The sequence below is a fragment of the Ovis aries genome, chromosome 4, assembly GCF_016772045.2.
Source record: "Ovis aries strain OAR_USU_Benz2616 breed Rambouillet chromosome 4, ARS-UI_Ramb_v3.0, whole genome shotgun sequence".
NCBI lineage: Eukaryota > Metazoa > Chordata > Mammalia > Artiodactyla > Bovidae > Ovis > Ovis aries.
This window is the reverse complement of record NC_056057.1, coordinates 45,393,755-45,415,377: the sequence shown is the minus strand read 5'-3', so window position 1 is coordinate 45,415,377 and position 21,623 is coordinate 45,393,755. Positions and strand designations below refer to the sequence as shown.

Genomic DNA, 21,623 nt, shown 5'->3' with positions numbered 1-21,623 from the left:
GTAGAGCTGAGAGGGGACTGGTATGAAAAGGCAGAGCTAACATCCTCATCAGGTTCTCATCGTACATGAAAGCAAATGTCATTTACAGAGGCCATGCTTTCATTCGGCATTGTTTCTGATGCCATATTAAGTCAAGCACTACGTTAGGCCCAGTGGACATTGTCAGATATAACCACCTGCACCCTCAAGACAGCAGAGTCCCCTGGTGACAAGTGAGCAGTAAATGAATCACTGTAGTCTCTTGCTTTGATAAAGGGGAGCAGCAGATTCTTGGGGCACAAAGGAAAGATGTCCTAATCCAGATTAGAGGAAGTTGGAGACTTGGAAAATTACAGAAATCCCTAAAGAGTAGGACATGATGAACATCATCATTACTATTACTACTATCATTTCAAGAAATATACTAAGGCAAGGGCTACTTTGATAGTTTATGTTTCTGAAGTCTTCATTGTTTTTAAAGAAACTAAAGGAAGTTATAATCATACCCATTTTCCCATTATTTTTAAAAGAAAGCTACAAAATTCTATGCTGAAGCATGCCAACAACATTACCATCAGAGAAAGCATGCAAAACGATGTGTGCAAAATTGTAGCAAAACTTCAAGAGATGAAAGAGAAGAAAGAAGCCCAGTTAAATAACATCGACAGACTTGCCAACATGATCACAATGATTGAAGAGGAGATGGTACAGCTTCGGAAGAAATATGAAAGAGCTGTTCAGCGTCGAAATGAAAGGTGAAAACCAGGAACCTGATGTGAGAGTAAAGAACCCAGAGACCTGATTTAGAAGTGTTGCCCATTTTTCTATCTAGACTTGACAGTGAACAGTGAGGGACCTTTGACACTTAGATGTCATTAGCCTCTGCAGGGCAGGGAGGGGGGCTGTATGCTTTCCTTGAAAATAAGACACTTTGTCCTCATAAGAGAGACAGGCAAGAGTAGGGTTTGGGAAGCTGCTCGCTTAAAGATCACAGTCCTTTCTCAGGCTACCATTTAGGATACTATCAAATTATTTCAGAATAATTGATATAAATAAGTCGTCTTTGGATCTTGTATTCACTTTGGGGACAGATTTATTAAATGATTCACCCAGTACAGTTTCTTAGCAAGTAAGTATCACCTTCAAGAGGTGTTACCCTTGAAGCATTATTTCTCCCAGCTATAATAATATTAATCAATTACTACTTAACAGTTTTCCTAAGTTTCTTGTGCTCTAAGAAATCTGGCATTTGAGACTATAGAACCTTGTAGTAATTATGTCAGGCATTATGTTTTGTTTTTTTTTTTTCATCAAACCTTGCTTGTGTGCTGTTCTGTGTAAGGCTGTGTTCTGTGTAAGTGCTGGGCCCTGAAAGTAAAAAAGGTGATAAAGCATCGCACCTGGCTTCTGATGTCAAGAGATCAAAGAAGCTCAGGAGATGACCCAGTGAACAGCAAGTGAGAAAAAAAACAGAGCTAAGAGTAACCAAATATAACCCTGTTCACACATGTCCTGAGGGAGGCGAGAGAAAGAAAAAGCAATGAAAGATTGCTTTGGGATAACAGATGGGATAACTCTGGGATAATAGATGCAGACAGTATCAGGGGAGAACTTCAGGGTCCTGACAAACACAACTTTTTCAAAGGCCTGGCAGGTGTTCTCTCTGGGAAAAGAAAGTCCTCTCATGTGGCTCCTGGCACAAATCAAAGCATGTAGGCAGTGTGTTCCCAGACCCTGGTCAGTTCTGTGAGGCTGGAATTAGAAAATTCTTACTTTGTTTTTTCCCCATAGCCTCCTCAGGAGGGGTCTTTCCCCTGGCATGATTTCAAAAGACAGGATTTTGCTTATGGGGAAACGTGCATCAGAAATATTTAACTGTGAAAGAGCCTAATGGGTCTGGCAAGTTAGAGAGCAGAATAGCTGCAAGAAACACATTCCCCGGCCGCCTGCCTGGGTACCTCTGGCCAGATCTTGGCTGGCGAGTCTGGCCCATGAAAAGGGTCTGCAGAAAATCAGACTCTGGGATCACGTTGTTCATGTGTGGGGAGTGACATTCTTTCCTATCCAGGGAAAACCTTTGGGACTTGCAGATATACTAAGGCCAGCCAACAACACAGTTAGCTCAGAGTCCAGATACTAAACAACCCTCTCTATCTCATGCCCAGAAAAATGTAAGAGTTTAACTAGAAAGCCAACAGTGAGTATCTGTTGTCTTCTGGAATTATGCAATGTTGATGTGTTATTTTGCCCCCAAATCCAGAGGGGACCACAATGACTAGTAAAACAGTGGCCTCAAAATCCTCTCAGCCTCTGCCTTTCAATTTGACCGTAGTGGTGTTCAGCTGATAGAGCGGGAAGAGGAAGTGTGCATTTTTTATGAAAAAATAAATATCCAAGAGAAGATGAAGCTAAATGGAGAAATTGAACTTCATGTCCTGGAGGAAAAGATCCGATTCCTGAAACTCAAGATTGCTGAAAAGCAAAGACAGATTCACGTGACCCGGAAATTACTGCCAGTCAAGAGTGCTTTGGATGCTGACTTGGCAGTGCTCCAGATTCAGGTGGGAAATATATTCATGACAAAATTTCTGGGACCATTTGCCTTTTTTTTTTTCCCCTCCTTTGTTTGTATGTCATATAAGTTCTTTCTTGTAAATCAAGGCATGCTACTCCTGGTACCTAGAACTCATGAGTTAAATGTCAGGGTACAATCTGTGCTTCAGACATCTGAACTATAGACTGTCCTTCAATCCCTGATGAATCACTTTCTGCCTTTCTTGGAATTTAGACTCTCACAAATCTCAGCTCTAGCTCAGCTTCTTCAGAGCTGGCTCTCGCTGTGTGTGCTTAGTCATGTTAGACTGTAGCTGACCCCATGACAGTAGCCCACCAGGCTCCTCTGTCCACAAGATTTCCCAGGCAAGAATACTGCAGTGGGTTGCCATTTCCTTCTCCAGGGCATCTTCCTAACCCAGGGATTGAACCCCACATCTTCTGCATTGGCAGATGAATATTTTACCACTTCACCACCCAGGAAGATGACAGGCTTCCACCACCACCCACATAATGATGTTTTTGATGCCTGCTGGAAGATCTTGCAGACCATCTAGCTCTCTTATCTTTGATACTCTTGTTCTCTAGAGCCAAGATTTTTGTTTCTTATACATTGATAATCATAACTCCTTGTTAACACCTGTAATTTCCCTCTAATTTAATAACTTGGCCTTTGATGTGGTTTTTTAAAAGTGGAATAAAGTCATAGCATTTAAACACAAAATAGCCAATAAATAAAACCATTAATATAAAGCTGTTTTCTTATGTAATAATTATACTTTTTTTCTTAGTGAAAATAGAAGAAAAAAAAACTAAAACATTTGAGGCTAAATTTTTCCCATTGATTCAATGTAGCAGGAACACATTTTAACCTGTTTTCTATAAAGTCCTGTTTGCTTTCAGATTTTTTTATTATAAAACTAAGACAAGTTCCACTTATGAAGTTTTGTAACACATGTTAAAAAGTTAAAGAAAAAATTACATCCCTAAGATATAATTACTATTAAACTTATTAAAAATTTAGATGAGATCCTTCTGATCTTTTTCTAGGTATACAGGCAAATGATTTTATTAGTTCATGCTATAGACACAGTTCTGGGTCTTTTTTTTTTTTTAATCATGTCTTGGCAATTTATAGGACTTTATGAAATTGGATGATGCATGTACTATTTCATGGCATTTGAATGTGTAATATGCTATATAGACAAAAGGATCTTTCATTTTTCACAAATACACTAAGGTTTGGATTCCAGTGTTTCTTTAGCTTTGTGTTCTCCAGTTCACTTCTTCAGTAAGTGCAGCCCTGAGTCAGAGCCCCCAGGCCTCCCCCAGGTCTCCCACAAACTGACTCCTGCTTCCAATCTGTGGTTCATCTGGGGGATCCCCTCCTCAGATCGCAAACATGGGGTCTGGTCCACTTCTGTGTCACACTCCTCTTTCCGCCTGCACTGACACAAGGCCATTCTGTGAAGTCTGTGTCTGTAAACTGACTTTACTGAAGAACTGGGACACCAGTGTGACAGGATACGCTAAAGAAATGCAAAGGAGTTCAAATTAAGTATCAGACAAGTAGAGTTCTTAGGACCACCCCACCTCTGGGAACAGTCCTCCAGGTGTATTGGCCCATGCAGCACCCCCGCCTAGCTCCATTTCACAGCCTTGTCTTTCCATCCTTCATCCGCCACCATCTCCCTTCCACAGCCTCACCATTCCGGATTGCCCCCACCCCAGGGGCCATCTTAGTTCTAAGCCAAAGGACAGCTGAATAGAAAGTTTCCCATTAGTCTTCAGACTGCATCTAATTATTTAATTGTACACTGAGCATGAATCACTTTGTGCTTTGAAGGATATGGTGTGAAATTTTGAACTTCAGGCAAGCCCCTGCCGTGTAGTGCCAGATCCCTGTCACGTCCTGTTGTTTGTTATAGTGATAGTGTTTTGTGCTCTTTTTTTTTTTCTTCCCCCAATCTTCCTCTTTTTTGTCATTTTCAGAATTCTCTTAAGGTTTGAATTTTTTGGTTTCTTGCAACAGTTCTTAATTGTCCAACAGTCTAATCCAAGGATTATCATGAGTCACATTTTCCTGCAATATTTTACTTACAATGATAGCCTCTTTTTAGGGTTCTCAGAAGTCATGTGAACTATTTTAGGACATAAGAACACCATTTTATATAGAAAAAGGAAACAGGTTTTCTTCAAGCCCATGGGAAAATAAGATCAATCAAGGTACCACTTTGATAAGCAAGTACCATATTTTTTTCCTATTTAATTCCCTAATTAACCATGGAGACATTAAATATTATTAATAACAAATACAACAAATGCTTAATTACACATACAAGGATACTTTAACTCCATATTAAGGGCAATTAGGAAGTGTGGAGAGAGAAAAAAATATTCATGTCACCATTTGAAATTCTTTTTTGTTGGGAGGACGAGAATAAATTTAAAATTTTAAATTCTACCTGTATCACTCTTGGATATGTTGTCAAGTACTCTAAATGTATTATCTCTTTTAATGGGTCAATCCCATGAGTTTGGGATTTATTTTCCCATTTGACAGTTGAGGAAACTAAGGTTTAGAGAAGATAAATGATTTGCCTGAGATTATACAGATTTTCAGTAGAAAAGCTAAAAGTGATAACTCTTGGTTTTCACTGTGTTCAACATCTCTACCTATAAAACAGCTAGGTTTAGCTGCCACTCCTACTTGGGAGTTTCTGTATTTCTTCATCTACCTCCAAAGTCTCAGGGTCAACAAATATAGTTGATATATGAAACAACATATTGGGTGTTTACCAAAAAAAATACAGATAGTTCAGGCTATTCCTCACAGACTGTACACTGTTTTCACCTAGTAATAAGAACTCCACTCTTCTCTGGTAGGCCATTAAGCCTACTGCCAGCAAGGGATTTAAACTGGAGGCTTGTGTGTTGAGTGCCCTGTGTGCAGTCTACCTTGGCCCCTGTAACAGTATGCGATAAAGAGATCAAGCGTGTATAGTCAGAGCCCTACAGCTACATGGCATCCCATGAATATAACACAAATGGGAAGTAATAAAAGGACTGGTTATGAAGTCTTTTTTTTCTTGGTGCCCTAGAAATCACCACTTTGCTTTGTATTAATAGAATCAATTAACAGGCATCTTCCTCCTGGTACCATGAGTGAGAAGAAATACTGTCTCACCCCAAGTCCCAGCTGAAGGGTTGTTAAGAATTCCCTTCCAACTTTGCCTGGAGGGACCCTAAAGACCCTGGGCTATGTGACTTTAAGATTTACTGAGCAAAGTTAATGTTTCTTTCTTGTTTAATAGTTTTCACAGTGTACAGACAAAATAAAAGACCTGGAGAAAAAGTTTATAAACCCTGAGGGTGAGAACAGAACACACTTACTTCCAGGGAAAGATATGACTGAGGAAGAAATGATCAAAAAAATGGATGCGGTAAATATCTTCTCTTAAAATAGCATCTGTTGTCCCCTTGTTGATCAGCGTCACAGATATCTGTGGTACTGTCTCATGTTATGCAGATTAATCCCTCATGATTCTAGTCACTAATATAGTCCTTTCATTGTAATTTAGTAACAAAATCTAAGCTTGACTTTAGCTGTTGCCAAAAGAAGCAAAATGTGAGTGCTTTCAAGATACCCATCTCTGTCTCACAGCCCATGGGAGCAATTTTGGCATCTTAAATGAATTAGTCTTCCTGATGGGAGCATATCAGAGGAATGACAATATGGGAGCTAGATGGAGCCGAGAGGTCCATTGTTCGCAATGGGGAGAAAGAACTCCATAGTGCATGTGAGGGGAGGGGATGGAGGAGGTTGGAGAGGGTAAGTCTGGGCTTCGTCCAGTTCTAAAGACCTTCTGGAGTTATGAAGGCAAGGGGTTTTCATTGGGGAAAAGGGGGAATAGTACTCTAATTAGGAAAGATTTTGACTTGCATGACTTTTTTTCTCCCTTTGAAATTCTTTTTAACTGTAGCTGGAACTACAGCTGGCTAAGAAGGAGGAGAAGTTGCTGGAGAAGGATTTCATCTATGAACAGATCTCCCGGCTCACAGACAGGCTCTACAGCAAGACGCAGGCCTGCAAGCAGGACACACTACTCTTAGCCAAGAAGGTCTGCCCAAGTCCCTGCCCTCTCTCTTCTGCCCTTCCTCCTCTATCACCCTCCACTTTCCATAGATGGCTTCATTTGCTGAGAAAAGCCCTGGAGAGGTTAGGCTGTATAACTAGAGAAATACAAAGAATTAAAATTTATACTGTAAAGATGACTCTTAGAGAATTGCCCAAGGTAAGTTTCAGTCTTGTTTCCCTGAATGAATTCTCATTATAATGGGAAGTTCTAAGCCTTTCAATGACAGTACACAAATTTCACTTAACAGAGTACGTACTCAAAAATGACCATCATTATCTTCATATTTCATGCGCCATGTTAAATCCTTTCTACTTCCTTGTGAAGGGAGGGGTTCACTTATCCAGCAGTTTGCATGGGAATTGCCTAAATCCAGAAGCAGCCAGATCCCAGCAATAGTGTTGTTGTTTAGTCTCTAAGTCGTGTCTGACTCTTTTGCAACCCCATGGATTGTAGCCTGCTAAGCTCCTCTGTCCATGGGATTTCCCAGGCAAGAATACTGGAGTAGGTTGCCATTTCCTTCTCCAGGGGAATTTTCCTGACCCAGGGACTGAACCTACGTCTCCTATAATGGTAGGCAGATTCTTTACCACTTAGCCACCAGGGAAGCCCCCCAGAATGGAAGGGAACCATTAAAGAGAATAGCAATCACACAACACCACAGGGTGGAGCTGCCACCAGGCCCCACTAGTGAAGAAAGGCCAGTAACACTGAGCTTCCTAATTCCCTAAGCTTAATATACCAGGGCTTCTGATCCAAAGCTTAGGGGTCAGGCAGAGACTCTGGAAGCTATACCAAGAGGAGCGAGGCTGGTGATTAGGATGCAACAGGACTTTGCACTGTCTGGAGTCAGAGGGTCTGCTGCCTGCCTGGCCTCCCTGGCCCCTTGGAGAATCCTTCTATGACAGCTCAGGGTTTTATTCAGTCAGCAACAGTCACTCGAGCTACTGTGTGCAAAAGGGGAAAGGACCCAATGTCCACACACTGCAAAAGGGAGGAAACGGTTAAGAAGATGCCACGGATAACAGTGACGCTATGCCTCCCACTGTGGCTCCTGAGGGCAGTGGTTCTTTCTTACTCTTAGTTTTCCAGATGCCTCGCATGTACTAACCTCTAGAAAAACATTTATTGAATAAGTTGACGGTTTTGTTTGAGAAACAGTTCTGGCACACTCAACTATTGTAAGTCTGAAGCCTTCTTGGCCACTTTTATTTGGTTTTTTCTCTTCCGCTCTAATCATTTCCACTAATGGACTGCAGCACTTGTGCAAATCTCAGCTTTGCCTCATAAAATAAGAAACCTTAAGAAACTTTTTTAAGCTCATAAACTTAGCCTAAATTAGCATATCTGGAGTTTCTTTAAATGTTGCCTTCCTTTCTTTTGGAAAATGAATTTCCCTTTCTGTGGGGGAAGTTGGTTTTGCTGAGGGCTGGCTTGTCAAAGCTGATGGCAGTCTCTCCGGTAGTCAACTGGAAAGCCAGAGTAACACAAATAGGAGCTGTTGAGACCATACACGTGGCCAGGAAGGTTCCAACAGAACTGAGTCCTGTCCTCATGATTTATTTCCCCTTTCCTTTCTCCACCTTCCATGCTCTCTACCTGGCTTTCATCCTCCTCCATTCAAAATAACCTCTTCATAGTAGGCAGAGTTGGAAGACAAGACATTCAGATCCCAGATCTGTGATTTATCAACACTAGCAAGTGATCTTGAGAAATATACACAATCTTAAAACTCAGTTTACTGATCTGTGAAATGGGTGTGATATCAGCTAACATGGCGGCAAGCATCACATAGTGAAGCAGAAATGTCTGGCCCCTTGAAGGTGCTCAGCAAGGTTGCATAGCTCATCTCTCATCTCTCCTGGAGAGCTTCTGGCTCCTCTAACAAGTTTCCCGAATGAACAGAAAGTGTGAAATGTCAGCAAAGACTTAGAGAACCCAGAATAACACCATCGTTTTTTTTGTTTTTTGTTTTTTTTTTGTAGAGGAGAAGAGAGGTTGGTTACTTATACATACATTCAAGTGTGCAATGGCTGATTAATTAATGACATTTAAAAGAGATAATGACTCATCATTGAAGCTTTGAATGCCTATCATTTTTATTCAAATTATGCTTCCTAAAAATTAGTACAGCATAGAAGAGTTATAAAAATTTATATTCCCAGACTTCCCTGATGGTCCAGTGGTTAAGAATCTGCCTGCCACTGTAGGGGACATGGGTTCAGTCTCTGGTCTGGGAAGATTCTACATTCCATGGGGCAGCTAAGCCTGTGTGCCACAACTACTGAAGCCTGCTTGCCCTTGTTGCACAACAGAGAAACCACCACAATGAGAAGCCCATGGAACACAACTAGAGAGTAGCCCCCGCTCGCTGCAACTAGAGAACGCCTGCGTGCAGCAACGAAGATCCAGTGCAACCAAAAAAAATTATATTCCCTATTCCATTAAAGAGACAAAGTTTGCACATAATAATTGGTCATTATATTTTCAGAGGAAAGCTAAATCACCAGCAGCAACGTTTCTGTAAGCAAGTGTACAGATAGACCAGTATATACTCTAGGGAAGAAAGTGTTTTGAGGTAGGGTGTAGTTTTTGGAAGGTCATATTTGTGTCTCAGTTTACCTTGGTTCAAAGGACTGAGCAATCAGACTAAGAACGTATTCATTCCTTCATTCAACAAACATTCAGTTTTTAATTTTGCCTCCTATATTCTAAGCACTGGGAACATTATGAGTAAAACAAATAAACCTTGTCCCCATGAAGAATACGTTCCTGTGGGATGACAGGCTATACCCAAATACATTTATACTATGATGTCAGTAGTGAAAGGATATGAAGAAATACTAAGGCAAAGTAATACAACAGTGAGTGTTGGCGGGTGGGAGGAGTCATCTCTTACTGCCCCACCAGGGCTAAGGCCACATTGAAAGGCCATGCAGTGGGCCAGAAAGCTTATAGGAACTAATTCCAACTTTTACTTCTTTTCTGTCCTTTAAAATCAAAATTTCCACTTAGTCTTATCTTTTAATTCTTTGATTCTTTAATTCAATGATAAATAGCTTATATGAAAAGGTAAGTACATGCATGTAAACACACACAACTAGGAATATTACATTTCATCAAATTACTGTCCAGATGGTCCAGTTCAGCTCATGCTTGCTTATGACCTCATAATGGTGCATCCTTGGAATTATGATCAATAAAACACACATGTTTAATAGCTTCTATTAAAAATCATCACAGATGCTGATTATCTTATTTAAGCCAGTGTTAATACACTGTAACTAATACAGTTCCATTCTATCAGATTCTCCCCCCTGGATAAGTAGCAAACTAGCAAGAAGGCAAAATCAGGTCAAAACTTAAAGACATCAAGAATATCCTTTCCCTTGTTCTTACCACCTCTTAAATATGGAGACACTAAACGATTCCCCTCAATTCTACCCACCTGGAAATCCGTTGCCTAGATGAACAGATCTCTTTCTTTTCCTTCCTGCTGTCCTTATTTCACAGCCAGAGTGTTGCGCTGAATCTGAGGTCTCCTCCAGTCCTTAGTCTCTGTGAATTCCCACTTAACCTCTCCCATCTTCAGGCAAGAATGCCACCCACTATCACAGCCAGCCAGTAGCCTGTCTGCATGGAGTGTATACACAGGCTAAGCCTTGGGCTTTTCAATCCTAGATGAATGGCTACCAGAAAAAGATCAAAGATGCTACTGAAAAAATGATGGCTCTTGTTGCTGAGCTGTCCATGAAACAAGCTATGGCCATTGAACTCCAAAAGGAAGTCAAGGAGAAGGAAGAGTTCATCTTCACTTGCAATTCCAGGATGGAAAAGGGTCTTCCCCTCAATAAAGAGATTGAGAGAGAATGGCTGAAAGTACTTCGAGATGAAGAAATGTACGCCTTGGCCATCGCTGAAAAGTCTCGGGTAAGCTGTGGCTTCTTTATTTTCTACATTGCATTTATAAAGTGTGCCAGGAAGGGCTGTTTCAGGGGTTGTCAATCCTCCTGAAATACATGAAATTTTTCTACTCCGCAGCACACAGAGTCCTAACAACTGATTAGAGAGAAGTTTTGCCTTTTTTAAGCTATTATGTACGTAGTCAAAGTACAACAGTGCGAAGGGTCAGAATGTTCCCTGGAGAGCATTTGGCAAGCACCAAGTCCCACGCCAGGGCCTCCTGCTAGCACGGCAATGACCAGGCTGGCACTGGTTCTGTCTTAGGTCTCCAGTCTCTGTCTTTGCAGCCCTGCTCGGACCATACCTTGCTCTTCGATGTCCATCTGCTGTGGCCACCACAGCATATTGTAAGGCCTCAAGCATATGCTCATCACAGGCTTCTGAAGACTCTGCATTTGGTGCAGAAGCGATGACTCCAGTGCCACCCTTCTCCCACCAAGGACCTAACTCTATCACTGGCCCCACCTAGGGGCTTTGTGTCCAGTTCTTTTCCTACTCCCATGATTTTTCAATAATCTTAGAGTGGAATTAGGCATCTCTTTCAAAAGAGACCTACAACTTACTCTTGACTACGGGGCAGACATCCCCAGAAGATCACTATTCACTCTCTAAGCCAAGAAAAAACTGTACTCCAAACACATACTAAGAATTCCTGAAAATAGGGTCTGACTTATCATTCTCACACTCACTGCCTAGGATTGTATTTTTGAAGGCATTCAGATTTTTACCTGTGGTGTCCCAGCTGTCATTTACCTGTCTCCATTTTCCCCCCCAAGTTCTTTTTAATGCTATAAGAGATTCCTATTTTCCAGAAACACAGGCAGAATCTTGAGGCTCAAAGCAAGCTGCTGACTACTTTCCTCTAATTCTCTTTTACTCCTTATCTCTTTCTTGGTACCATTTGCTCACCAGTGACCTACCAAAGGAAAAAGATTATCCTGCCTTTGTCACAGACATGGAAATAAATAACTAGTGCTTAATGTAAGATACTGAGTTTGAAATGTGGTGACTTTAGGCCCTACCAACCAGTTTATGGTAAACCCTAAACCCCAGGAACAGAGTGATGCTTGAGCAACATGGTTCATTCTAGTGAGAGGAAATGTGTGTGGGGGTGGGTGTGTTTGGTGACTCTACCCTCACACCCTTTTGTCCCTTAGAATGTTGGCCAGCATAGCCAACGGGTGCTCAGACCCAGCTGTGTCTGATGGGCCCTGGGGATAAAGTGATTTAACCACTGTTTTCAAAAACTGAAAAGGATAAATCATTCTTTGCAGGAGTTCTTGGAAGCTGAAACTCGCCAGCTGCCCAATGGTGTTTACACGACTGCAGAGCAGCGTCCAAATGCCTACATCCCAGAGGCAGAGGCCACTCTCCCTCTGCCAAAACCGTATGGCGCTCTGGCTCCTTTCAAACCCAGTGAACCTGGGGCCAACATAAGACACATAAGGAAACCTGTTATAAAGCCAATTGAAATCTGAGCATGTGAACCAACCCAGGCTTCTGAAGGAGATACTTCAACCAGGCTTTTTCACATCCACAGCTGAAAAATGTCAGCAAACAGCCCTAAATTACAAACAAACACAGTATCCACAATTACCCAACAGACAACGACATATACTTCCTTTCACACCCATCGATTTTTCTTTTTCACTCCATCTCTTGATTACATTTCAGAAATATATAGTAGTCTGAGTGCTATACAAATGCGATAAAAATAAACACCTTTTCAACAAAGTACAGAAATTGGCAGTGGTCTTTATTACAGAAAGAAAAGGAGATCCTGCTCAATATACTCACTTTAAAGAGAAAGAAAAAATGGTTTAAAAGAAAAATATCCCAAGTATCACAGGGGCATGACTCATTTTGGTAAGTAAATAGCTATATTGGAAGTTGATGTTGGTAAATCTAAACTGAAAAGCAGTAAGGGACCTTGACTTTTTTAAAGTGACATTATAAATGATTCTGTTTACAAATAAAGAATCCTTTTGTGCAAAACATTCATGCCCTATTTTTCCTTTCTTAAAACTAGATTTTCCACAATATTACAGGCAAATATGCTAGTGATTACTTTCTTTTGATGCCACATCTTTCAAAATTTCAATGAAAATATTTATAACTCTGCATGTGAAAGAGTTGAAAATGAGGCCAGTTTCACTTATTTCATTACTCTATATTGTATTGCACCCAAATATACTTTCATGATTCTGTTTACTTTCTCATATAAAAATACACAAGTAGATTTGAAGCCTGTGGTTCTTCCACTCATTAATATGCTCAAACTACTGTCATTTCATATTGATATCAGTTAGAAATTTAATTTCTCTACTCTGAGAGTGAAAATATCACATTTGTTTGTTTTTCTAAACCAAACAAAATCTGTGCCAAGCCCCCACCTGATAAACTGGATTTACAGACAGACTGAATCTCCTCCTCAGTCTAGGAGTCCTGAACCTACCTGACTGCTTTGTGAAATCATTAAAAAGCAATTCCTTGGGAGTGCCTATAAGTGATGCTGTATAAGCTGTGGTTAATGCCGGAAAATACTTCATACTTAAACACAGCTGCTGTGCTGTAGGATCAGTAATTAGGGGTTCAAAAAACAAACACATAAGAGGTTTAACAATATTGAAAGGAAAAATAATTTTTAAAAATCAGAAAGGTTTGAATGCTTAAATATTACAACAATGCTACAGGTCTGGAGAGTGAGATACCACTGTGCATTGGAGTGGCCAGGATTCAATCACTCAGATGCAACTTTTTATCTGGCTCTTAAGCATAAATAAGATTTTAATAAGTGGAGGGGAATTCCAGGTGGGGGAAATAACCTGAGGAAGACTTGGAAGTAAGAAGACAAAAGTCGTGCTCCAGGCCCAGTGAGCCAGTGTGGTACGAAGGGAACACTAGTACTAGGGAAGTGTATGAGGCCAGGATATCGGAGACTTGAATGTCAAGGAGTTTGGAATTTATCCTGTAATAAATGCCAAGTGCTTGAAGGATTATGAGGAAAGTGGTGATAGGATCAAACTAGTGTTTATCTCAAATATGCGTCAGATGAATTAGACTTCAGAAAGCAACAGAAACAACCCTGGTGAGAAAAGGAAAGCGTAGGGAACGAAAAATAGTGACCTTATCAGGAGGAAAAACCAGCACCGCCTTGCTGATATGGCTCCAAGATTTTGACCTCAGTGACCATGAAAGATTTAACCAAAACGGGAAATTATGTAGGAAAGGATAATTTTTAGAATACAGTGATGATTTTTAAAAAGCTGAATTATTACACCAGCTAGTGATGTTTGTAATCATTAAAATGTTACAAGTTCACTGATGGAAACAGCGTAAAGAGACAAAAGTAAAGGGTCATGGGCTTTTTACAGGAAGCAATTATATTATGGTTGGAACGTCACTGTAGAAGAGAAAGGGGAAAGAAAGAAAAATGGGAGAACTCATTAGGCTTCATGGGGTTCGGGGAACATGTTCATGGACTCATGATTCTTGACAGGAATGAAAAGGTAAAGTTCAAAGAACAAAGGAGTCAGGCCAAAACTTTCAGTGTTTTTTTTTAAATGATGAGGTATTGCTAAATCAAACTTTTATAAATATAAAAAAACACTTTATAATATTAAATACAGTTTCATCTGAACCTTCACAAAGACAAATCCTACTCTATGTATGTTCAAACTGTTGTATTCTACAAATTATTCTGTACTGGAATTAATAGATCTCACTTTGTTTAAATTTAGTATTTTAAAATAGTATCCTCTTTCCGATAGAGTTTTTCTGCAACTTTTAATTTTTCTGCTTGTCACATACTCAATGACACGTCTAATTTTTGTTTTTCTAAGCACTGTTCCTACACTTTTGAAGCATATTTTATTTCAGAGTATAACAGAAGCTAACTTTTGGCCAATGAGAGTACTACGAAGATCAGTCACTTGGAAAAATTTACACCATTGCATACCTCCTTGGACAGGTTGTCATTTCTCTACACTTGACTGTTCATCTGCTGTTCAAAATGGGATAAAGCACAGTGGTTTAGTTCTAGCTGAACAAAGTATTCAACTGACCTTCAGATGGCTCAACAAGGTACTCTGACTTTGGTTACCAATTTAAAATATTGCTAAAGAATTCTCAATGAGAATGGAGCTAATAAGCAAGATTAAGATATTGGAAGCAGGTATCACTGTATTTTCTCTTTATAATCCTAATAGCATCGCGGTGTGTTTCAGAGCTGCTTCCTCCACAAATTTTGCATCCACATTGTCATGTCCTTCAAAAGCATACAGAGCTGAAAGGAAAACCAGAGAAAAGAGTTACTATGAGGTCATAGAACGTTTATAATATGGTGCCTACAACTCACTGAAATCAGTTATTTTATATCCTAGTAAAATGTATTATTCTGAGAATGTGTTGTTAAAATTTATTCATCTTCAGCACCAAGAAAGGCCATTCACACCAACCAAATGGGTTATAACTTAATTTTTTTTTAAACCTGAAAGGTGGTTATGGTAATTTAGGTAGTAAACTGTATATTGCTAATTAAAACCAAATGCAATAAGATCCTACTTACCAGTAAGGGACATTTTGGTAAGAAAAGGGTACACGGGAGTAAATAGAGACTGATGGATAAGGGAAAACAGGCAAATTCTGAGAAATAGAGGAGTGACTTAACCTGGATTGGAGGACTCGATGTCTGTCAGGATGTGAATGAAGTAGTTCAGAGGCAGAAACTCTACACTGAATGACGACTTGTCCATGACGGAACTCCAGGGCTAAAAGGGAAACAGCTGTGAAGTCAGTTGATTCTCCGAAAAAGCACGAACTTAAAGTGGTAAGAACTATAAATTGCTGTCCATACTTCAGCACCAAGAAAGGCCATTCATAAAATGGACAAAGAGGCTCCAAAAAAACATGTAGCAGGGGTCCGCTCCACACAGACTCACCTGCTTGTTGTAGTTCTGAAGCAGTCGCTTTACATGGTTCCGTGAAATTATATTAGAACTAACAGGATGATCCCAAAGTCGACAGATCTTCTGACCTGTAAGCTATTTTTGCAAATTAAAAAAATATGTAGAGGAGGATTTTTAGGGCAGTTAAAATACTCTGTATATACTACAATGAGAGATATCTCCTTATACATTTGTCCAAACTCACAGAATGACCAACACCAAGCACGAACCCTGATGTGATCTATGGACTTTGATGATTATGGTGTGTCAGTGTGGGTTCATCCATTGTAGAAGATGGACCATTATGGTGGGGGCTGTTGATAATGGGGGAGGTCATGCATGTCAGCGACAGGGGTATGTAGGAATCTCTGTACCTTCCACACTAAAAAAATTTAAGTCAGTAATTAAAAATATGGAAAAATAGAGAGAGGCACCTATAGCTCACAGCAATAAGTAAATTTATCTTATATCCATAATTTTACAAGCTGTATTCCAGCTAGTTAGTCTAAAAGATGTCATCTTTATAGTTAATGACCTTGGAGAAAGGCCATTTCCTATGAGGTATGCTTCTGAATTTTAAATAAATATTCCCTTAAATGCAACTCTGTGGAAAGCAATTTGTGCACTGATGTTGCCAAACTCTTTTTTTTTTGAAATGGAGTTCATCTGTTACTCTTCAAAACTGAGTATGTGCATGCCAACCCTAAGTGATATTTTAATATGAAGTTAAAGGTTGTAGGCATGTACTCTGAAAATGTCTTGCTCAAAAATTTCAATTCCCTAAGAGTATAAGGGGAAAAGAAAAGAAAAACATGTTCAGAAACCAAACTAAATGTTCAGAGATATTCCCCAGAGAGATCTAGCCATGGAAAATATGCTTTGTTTTCTATTCTTGCCTTTGCTTCAGTAAGCCTGTGAAGGTGAGAAGACATTACAAAGCAAGATGACTAGGTCCCGAAAGGCATCAGACACCCCTTGGTGGGAGGATCATGCTAGAGATATGAGTGTTCAAGGTATGTACACAGCACAGAGCTGGCCAAGGCTCTCGGGGCCAGGAAGTCCACAGAGTTGGAGGCTCTGAAGACCTTGCAGTGGGATTTCTTAATTTCACAGCATTTCTGACTCAGAGAGCTAATATCCTCCACAAAAACAAGCAGTGCCTGTTTAACCCTTCCGCTCACGTTTCTCATCTTTCCTTCAACCCGGGAATGTTTTCCTGCCATGGCAGGAACAGCAGTGGGAGGAAATACAGTTCCAGAACCTTCTGACCTCACCTGTATTTAAATTTATCAGTTTAAATGCCAAAAGCATGTGTTTCCCCTCTGCCTCCCCTCAGACTCACAGATGGAAATATTACTGTGGTTTCCTAGGAGGAGAAAATGGTTAAATATTCTAGGTGGTCTGTGCCAAGAAGCACACACACAGCCAGAGGGGCAAGTACTCGGTAGGCCCAGCGGGGGCAGCAGACAGAGGGGTGGGGACGGATGGGATTTCTTGGAAAAGGCTGAAGCGTGAAAAATTCAATTGACTTCAACCCAAAAGCAAGCAAATGCTCTTCTTGCAAGAAAAAATTAAAGAAGGTACATGCCAAGGCTTAGAAAATAAAGTATACTTCAGGTTTACCGGAGGAAGCCGCATGATGATGCTGAATTTTAGTTTTTCATTTTTCTCTGTATTGTCCAGATCTACAAGAAAGTTAGAAATTGGCAAACAAAATAAAACAAAACAGAAATCTCCGTTTTAATACCTGAGCAAGCTAATACTTCAGTGCTTCATCCTGATAACACACGTCCCAACCTTGTTTTCCAAGACAAGTCTAACAACGCTATGAAAATATTAGTTTGTGTCTCTATGAATACAAAAGGGATTTCTTAATGAAGCCGCTGCTACAAATCATGGAACAGCGTTCTGAAACAGGCTGCCAGTCACAAAGCAATTTTGCTAACTTAAAACAGAAGGCACCTTGAGGAATGACAAATACTTCAATGTATATTAACAAAACTCATCTATAAAATACCACAGTTGAATAATTAATAGTTATTATATTACAGACCTTTTTTCAAGTTCAAATTCCTACAGGTACTGTATCTCCCATTTTTCCTTGCATTCCAAGTCTTACTTTGAGAGGACAGAGTTAATCAGCTGAAAGCAAGCCATTTCATGAGATTTTTCTTGAGAAAAAAGCCTTCAGTCTCCTATCCTCAAGTACTCTCATGTACAGAAAAGGAGTCTAATAGTTGTGTGTGGATTGAGAAGCCCTTGAAGGGCTAAGGCACATTGGCCCAAGGATGGTTACAGGAAACGAACTGTACTCAGCAGGCCCAGCTGCGGAATCATGGAGCCCGTCTTCAGCTGTAGACTGAAGGCAGAGCATTAAACTGTGTGTGGGCCCTTCTGAGTGTGGCAGGGCCTGGAGTGACCACACAGTCGCACACCCACAAAGGCAGCTTGGGGGGTGCTGGGACTGGGATGAGGCAAACTCAGAGGCCTTACCTTTCATGAGCCTTGTGACAGCTGCTTCTGTGAGAAGCAACACTCCATGATCAATGTAATGCAACAGGTTATGCAAAGGCAGACAGCGGACGCCAAGGATCACGTGCAGAGTGTGAAAACCTGGGAAGAGAGATCCAGGATGATAAACACGGTCAGTCAGCATCTCCAGCCTCCCAGAGGCGATGAATCTGGTGATGGCAGTAAAGCACTCAGCTCCCCGCTTGGTGCCTGGAGTTAAACAAATGCTTCTTAAAGGCCCTTGAAGATAAGGTCCAAGGTTCCTTCTCTGTATTATCACAACCAAGTATGGTATATGGTAAGTCCCCAGTAAACATGTATTCCCTCCACCATGTACATCTTCCTAGGCCAAAGTGGAGAAGAGGGCATAAAAATGGACTTCTTTTATATACGGTTCTTTTATAGTTTTTTTTTATATTTTTAATAGGTCTATAATTCTATGGTAAAATTGAAAAACAGAAAAATTAACAGAAGAGCTTCAAACCCCACATGCCCAGGCTAAAGGCTGATGGCCAGGGACCATTTTATTGAAGGGGAAAATATTTGGACCAGAAGGGAATGCTTTTTATGACTAATCTCTGGGTATGCCCTGGAGAAAGGCTTTTGGGGTCTCCTTGCACTAAGTCATAGAAAAGAAAAACTAAAATGATATGGTTAGATAGCAAATCTATAAGAATTCAGTAAAAAGGCACTCTCAAATCGAAGTCTCATGGGCAGGGCTACCCTAGTTCTCCCAAAGCTAGAGCTCTAAGTCCACTATTAACACTAACCCAGACACACAACATCCATGGGAGAAGAAGATATCAGACTGGAAGAGAACCAGAAAAGCCCCCTTGGATGTCAGGTGAGAGGTGCTTTGCAGGGTTGATGCCATTCCTGACAGTGGAAATGATGTGAGAGAACGCACACGCTGGAGAAGCAGCAAAAGCCATGCGGGTCTGAGTAAACAGAGGCCAGAACCGTGCTGTGCTGCTTACTACATACAGGTGACTAAGCCTTTCTCGTCTCCGGCTCTTCATCCCTCAAACAGAATCACCAGCACCTTTCCTGCAGGGCTGCTGTGAGAACTCGAGCTAGGTCTCTGAGGAGCCTGGTACAACAACGGTGACTAATACCAGACACGTACTGAGGTCTTGCATCTATGTACAGGCTCACCTGATTCTCATGTAACACCATGGGGTGGGTACTGCTCAATCCTTATTTTATAAATTGGGAAACCAAGATTCACAGAAACTAAGAAAACTTCCCAGGATCATACAAATAGGAAGCGGCAGAGCTGACATTTGAACCCAGGCTGTAGCATCTTAGTCTAGGCTTTTAACCATGTTATCTCGCCTCAATGACTGGTATTAATGGAACACTATGAACAGAGGCTCAAAGGTGAGAAAGCATGTGGCACATTCAGGAAAGGGTAAACGATCCAGTTGGGTTAGAACAGGTGTGTAAGAGGAATGGTGGGAGGTAAGGCCGGAAAGGTTAATTTATTCAACAAACAGGCAAAGGGGCTGGGTGTGCAGTGATGGGAACAGGCGTGACTGCTGCTCCCATCCACTTTCCAGTCTAAAGGGAAGACTGACCATCAAATAATCACAAAATAAACATGCATTTTTTTTAATGACCAGTTCTACGAAGGAAAAGTAAAGGGTGCTCTGAATGTAGATGTCAGGGATTGAATGCTGAATGACAGCAAGGAATCTATCATTTAGTAAACTCTGGGGAGGCACTGGAAGCTTTTGAGCAGGATGGTTGGAGGTTCTGAATTTTATTTTCAGAATATTAACATAGCAACAGGCAAAGAATGGGCTTCTCTGATGGCTCAGCAGGTAAAGAATCTGCCTGCAGTGCAGGAGACACAGAAGATGGGGGTTCTATCCCTGGGTCAGGAAGATCCCCTGGAGAAGGAAATGTCAACTTACTCCAGTATTCTTGCTTGGGAAATTCCACGGACAGAGGAGCCTGGTGGATTACAGTCCATGGGGTCACAAAGAGTTGGACACTCTCTGCAGGCAAAGAACGGACAGGAGCGACAGTTTGCTACCGGAGGAATGAAGGCCCGCTGGGAGGCCAGTGCGTGAACCTGCGCAGGAGGGATTGCGGACACTGATGGTGACAGGGAGGGAAGGGCCTGGAGGGGCAATGAGATATGAACTGGCTTGGAAACTGATTAGATGTGGGTGGGGAATAACGAAGATTCACTGCCGAGCCTGAAAGGCACACATGACGAAGACATGATGGCCAGACAGCTGGGACTCGGATTCAGAGAGGCCGTAGAGCTTCCTTCTCCAAGCACGTGAATCACGAGCAGAGGGAGACTGGAGTCCCCTGTCACTGGCAACACTGAGGTCAGATAAAGTTCAGACTCTGCCCTCAAGCGAATGTTAATGGGCTGACAATGGGATGAATCTCCCAAATGCCCTGATTCAAAAAAAAAAAAAGATTCTATTAGCTAATTAGCAACACAAGATTTTTCAAATGGATTTGTACAGTCTTCCCAAGATTAAAAAAGTTATCAGATTATTTCTGAAAAAGAATTTCTAATAGGCTACTGATCTTATAGTTCTCTAGATTCAAAATTCCTCTCTAGCCCCACATCCATGTCCTAAAAATCCCTCACACCCTTTCATCCTCTTTCCCAAGGGCACAGTCCCAAATTCAACAGTCCGTTCTGGGCTTACTCTCAGCATGTCAGCTTTAAGCAACAGAGCCAACTGGGCAGAAGTAGGCATCAGCTCCAAAAGAGACAGTTCTTCCACCAGCCAACTCTAGTACTCATCCTCTAGGACTCTGGGCCTTCTCCAGGCAGTAAGGGGAACACAGGGCCCTTTTAAATTGTAAATACTCCGGCTCTAAACTATGACTTCCCTTCTGTGGCCCCCATTCACTTTTTTATCTTTAATTCCAGTTACAAGTTCCTGTACTTGGAACTCTAACTTCTCATTAGTCCAGGGAGCCTGGAAAGCAAGCTCATTTACATATGAACACACAAAAATAATATGCATTCACACACACACTTCATATTAGAGAAGCATTTCAGAAAAAAAGAGAAAGAGAAACTGCTCTTCCTTACTTGATCCATGGACACCAGCCATTTAAGTCTTACTCATAATAATTTTCAGTCACTATGGGTAACATTTTTCCGTTTTCTGTCTTTATCCAGCTCTGTGAAGAAATGCAACGTTCCGTAGAAAGTGGATTTTTATGATCTCCCAGATAGAATATTATTCCCAGTGAGTCAGTTTTATTTATTTATAGAAGGAGCTTAGATATCCATGGTGAACATTCCTCTACCAGGTCTATTGTGTTAAAGACAAGCATTTAAGAATTTAAGCCAGAAAACCATACATAACTTTCATGAAATCTTTTCATTCTTTCTAGAGGGTACTTCACAATTCATATTCCATTTAAAACCTGCCATTCTTCTCATGAACCGTCACTTTTAGATCCCTGCAAAGTCACAAGAAACTCCCTTTGTGCCTCCACTACAAGCAGATCTTGTAAGATAAGGTGTATGGACAGAGAAAGTATAATGGATTCC

The 21,623-nt window shown here is 40.9% G+C and overlaps 2 protein-coding genes across 7 annotated transcripts in view; one reads left to right on the top strand and one right to left on the bottom strand.

Moving 5' to 3' along the window:
- Positions 1-12,368, top strand: part of CCDC146 (coiled-coil domain containing 146) — a 142,253-nt gene extending 129,885 nt beyond the window's left edge. For 3 of the 5 annotated variants that reach the window (XM_042249165.2, XM_042249166.2, XM_004007819.6), the window contains 6 exons: positions 510-734; positions 2,312-2,540; positions 5,847-5,975; positions 6,516-6,653; positions 10,350-10,598; positions 11,906-12,368. In XM_042249165.2, the coding sequence (XP_042105099.1) occupies positions 510-734; positions 2,312-2,540; positions 5,847-5,975; positions 6,516-6,653; positions 10,350-10,598; positions 11,906-12,109 (1,174 nt within the window). In that variant the 3' untranslated portion in view covers positions 12,110-12,368. The remainder of the gene's footprint in view (positions 1-509; positions 735-2,311; positions 2,541-5,846; positions 5,976-6,515; positions 6,654-10,349; positions 10,599-11,905) is intronic. The other 2 variants (XM_060414653.1, XM_042249164.2) reach the window with 1 other exon arrangement.
- GSAP (gamma-secretase activating protein) overlaps positions 12,367-21,623 on the bottom strand; it is an 89,138-nt gene continuing 79,881 nt past the window's right edge. The window contains exons 27-32 of one of the 2 annotated variants that reach the window (XM_042249168.1): positions 20,005-20,088; positions 18,071-18,190; positions 17,201-17,262; positions 15,572-15,673; positions 15,301-15,400; positions 12,367-14,916 (exon numbers count right to left, since the gene is read on the bottom strand). In XM_042249168.1, the coding sequence (XP_042105102.1) occupies positions 14,825-14,916; positions 15,301-15,400; positions 15,572-15,673; positions 17,201-17,262; positions 18,071-18,190; positions 20,005-20,088 (560 nt within the window). In that variant the 3' untranslated portion in view covers positions 12,367-14,824. The remainder of the gene's footprint in view (positions 14,917-15,300; positions 15,401-15,571; positions 15,674-17,200; positions 17,263-18,070; positions 18,191-20,004; positions 20,089-21,623) is intronic. The other variant, XM_027968572.2, reaches the window with a different exon arrangement.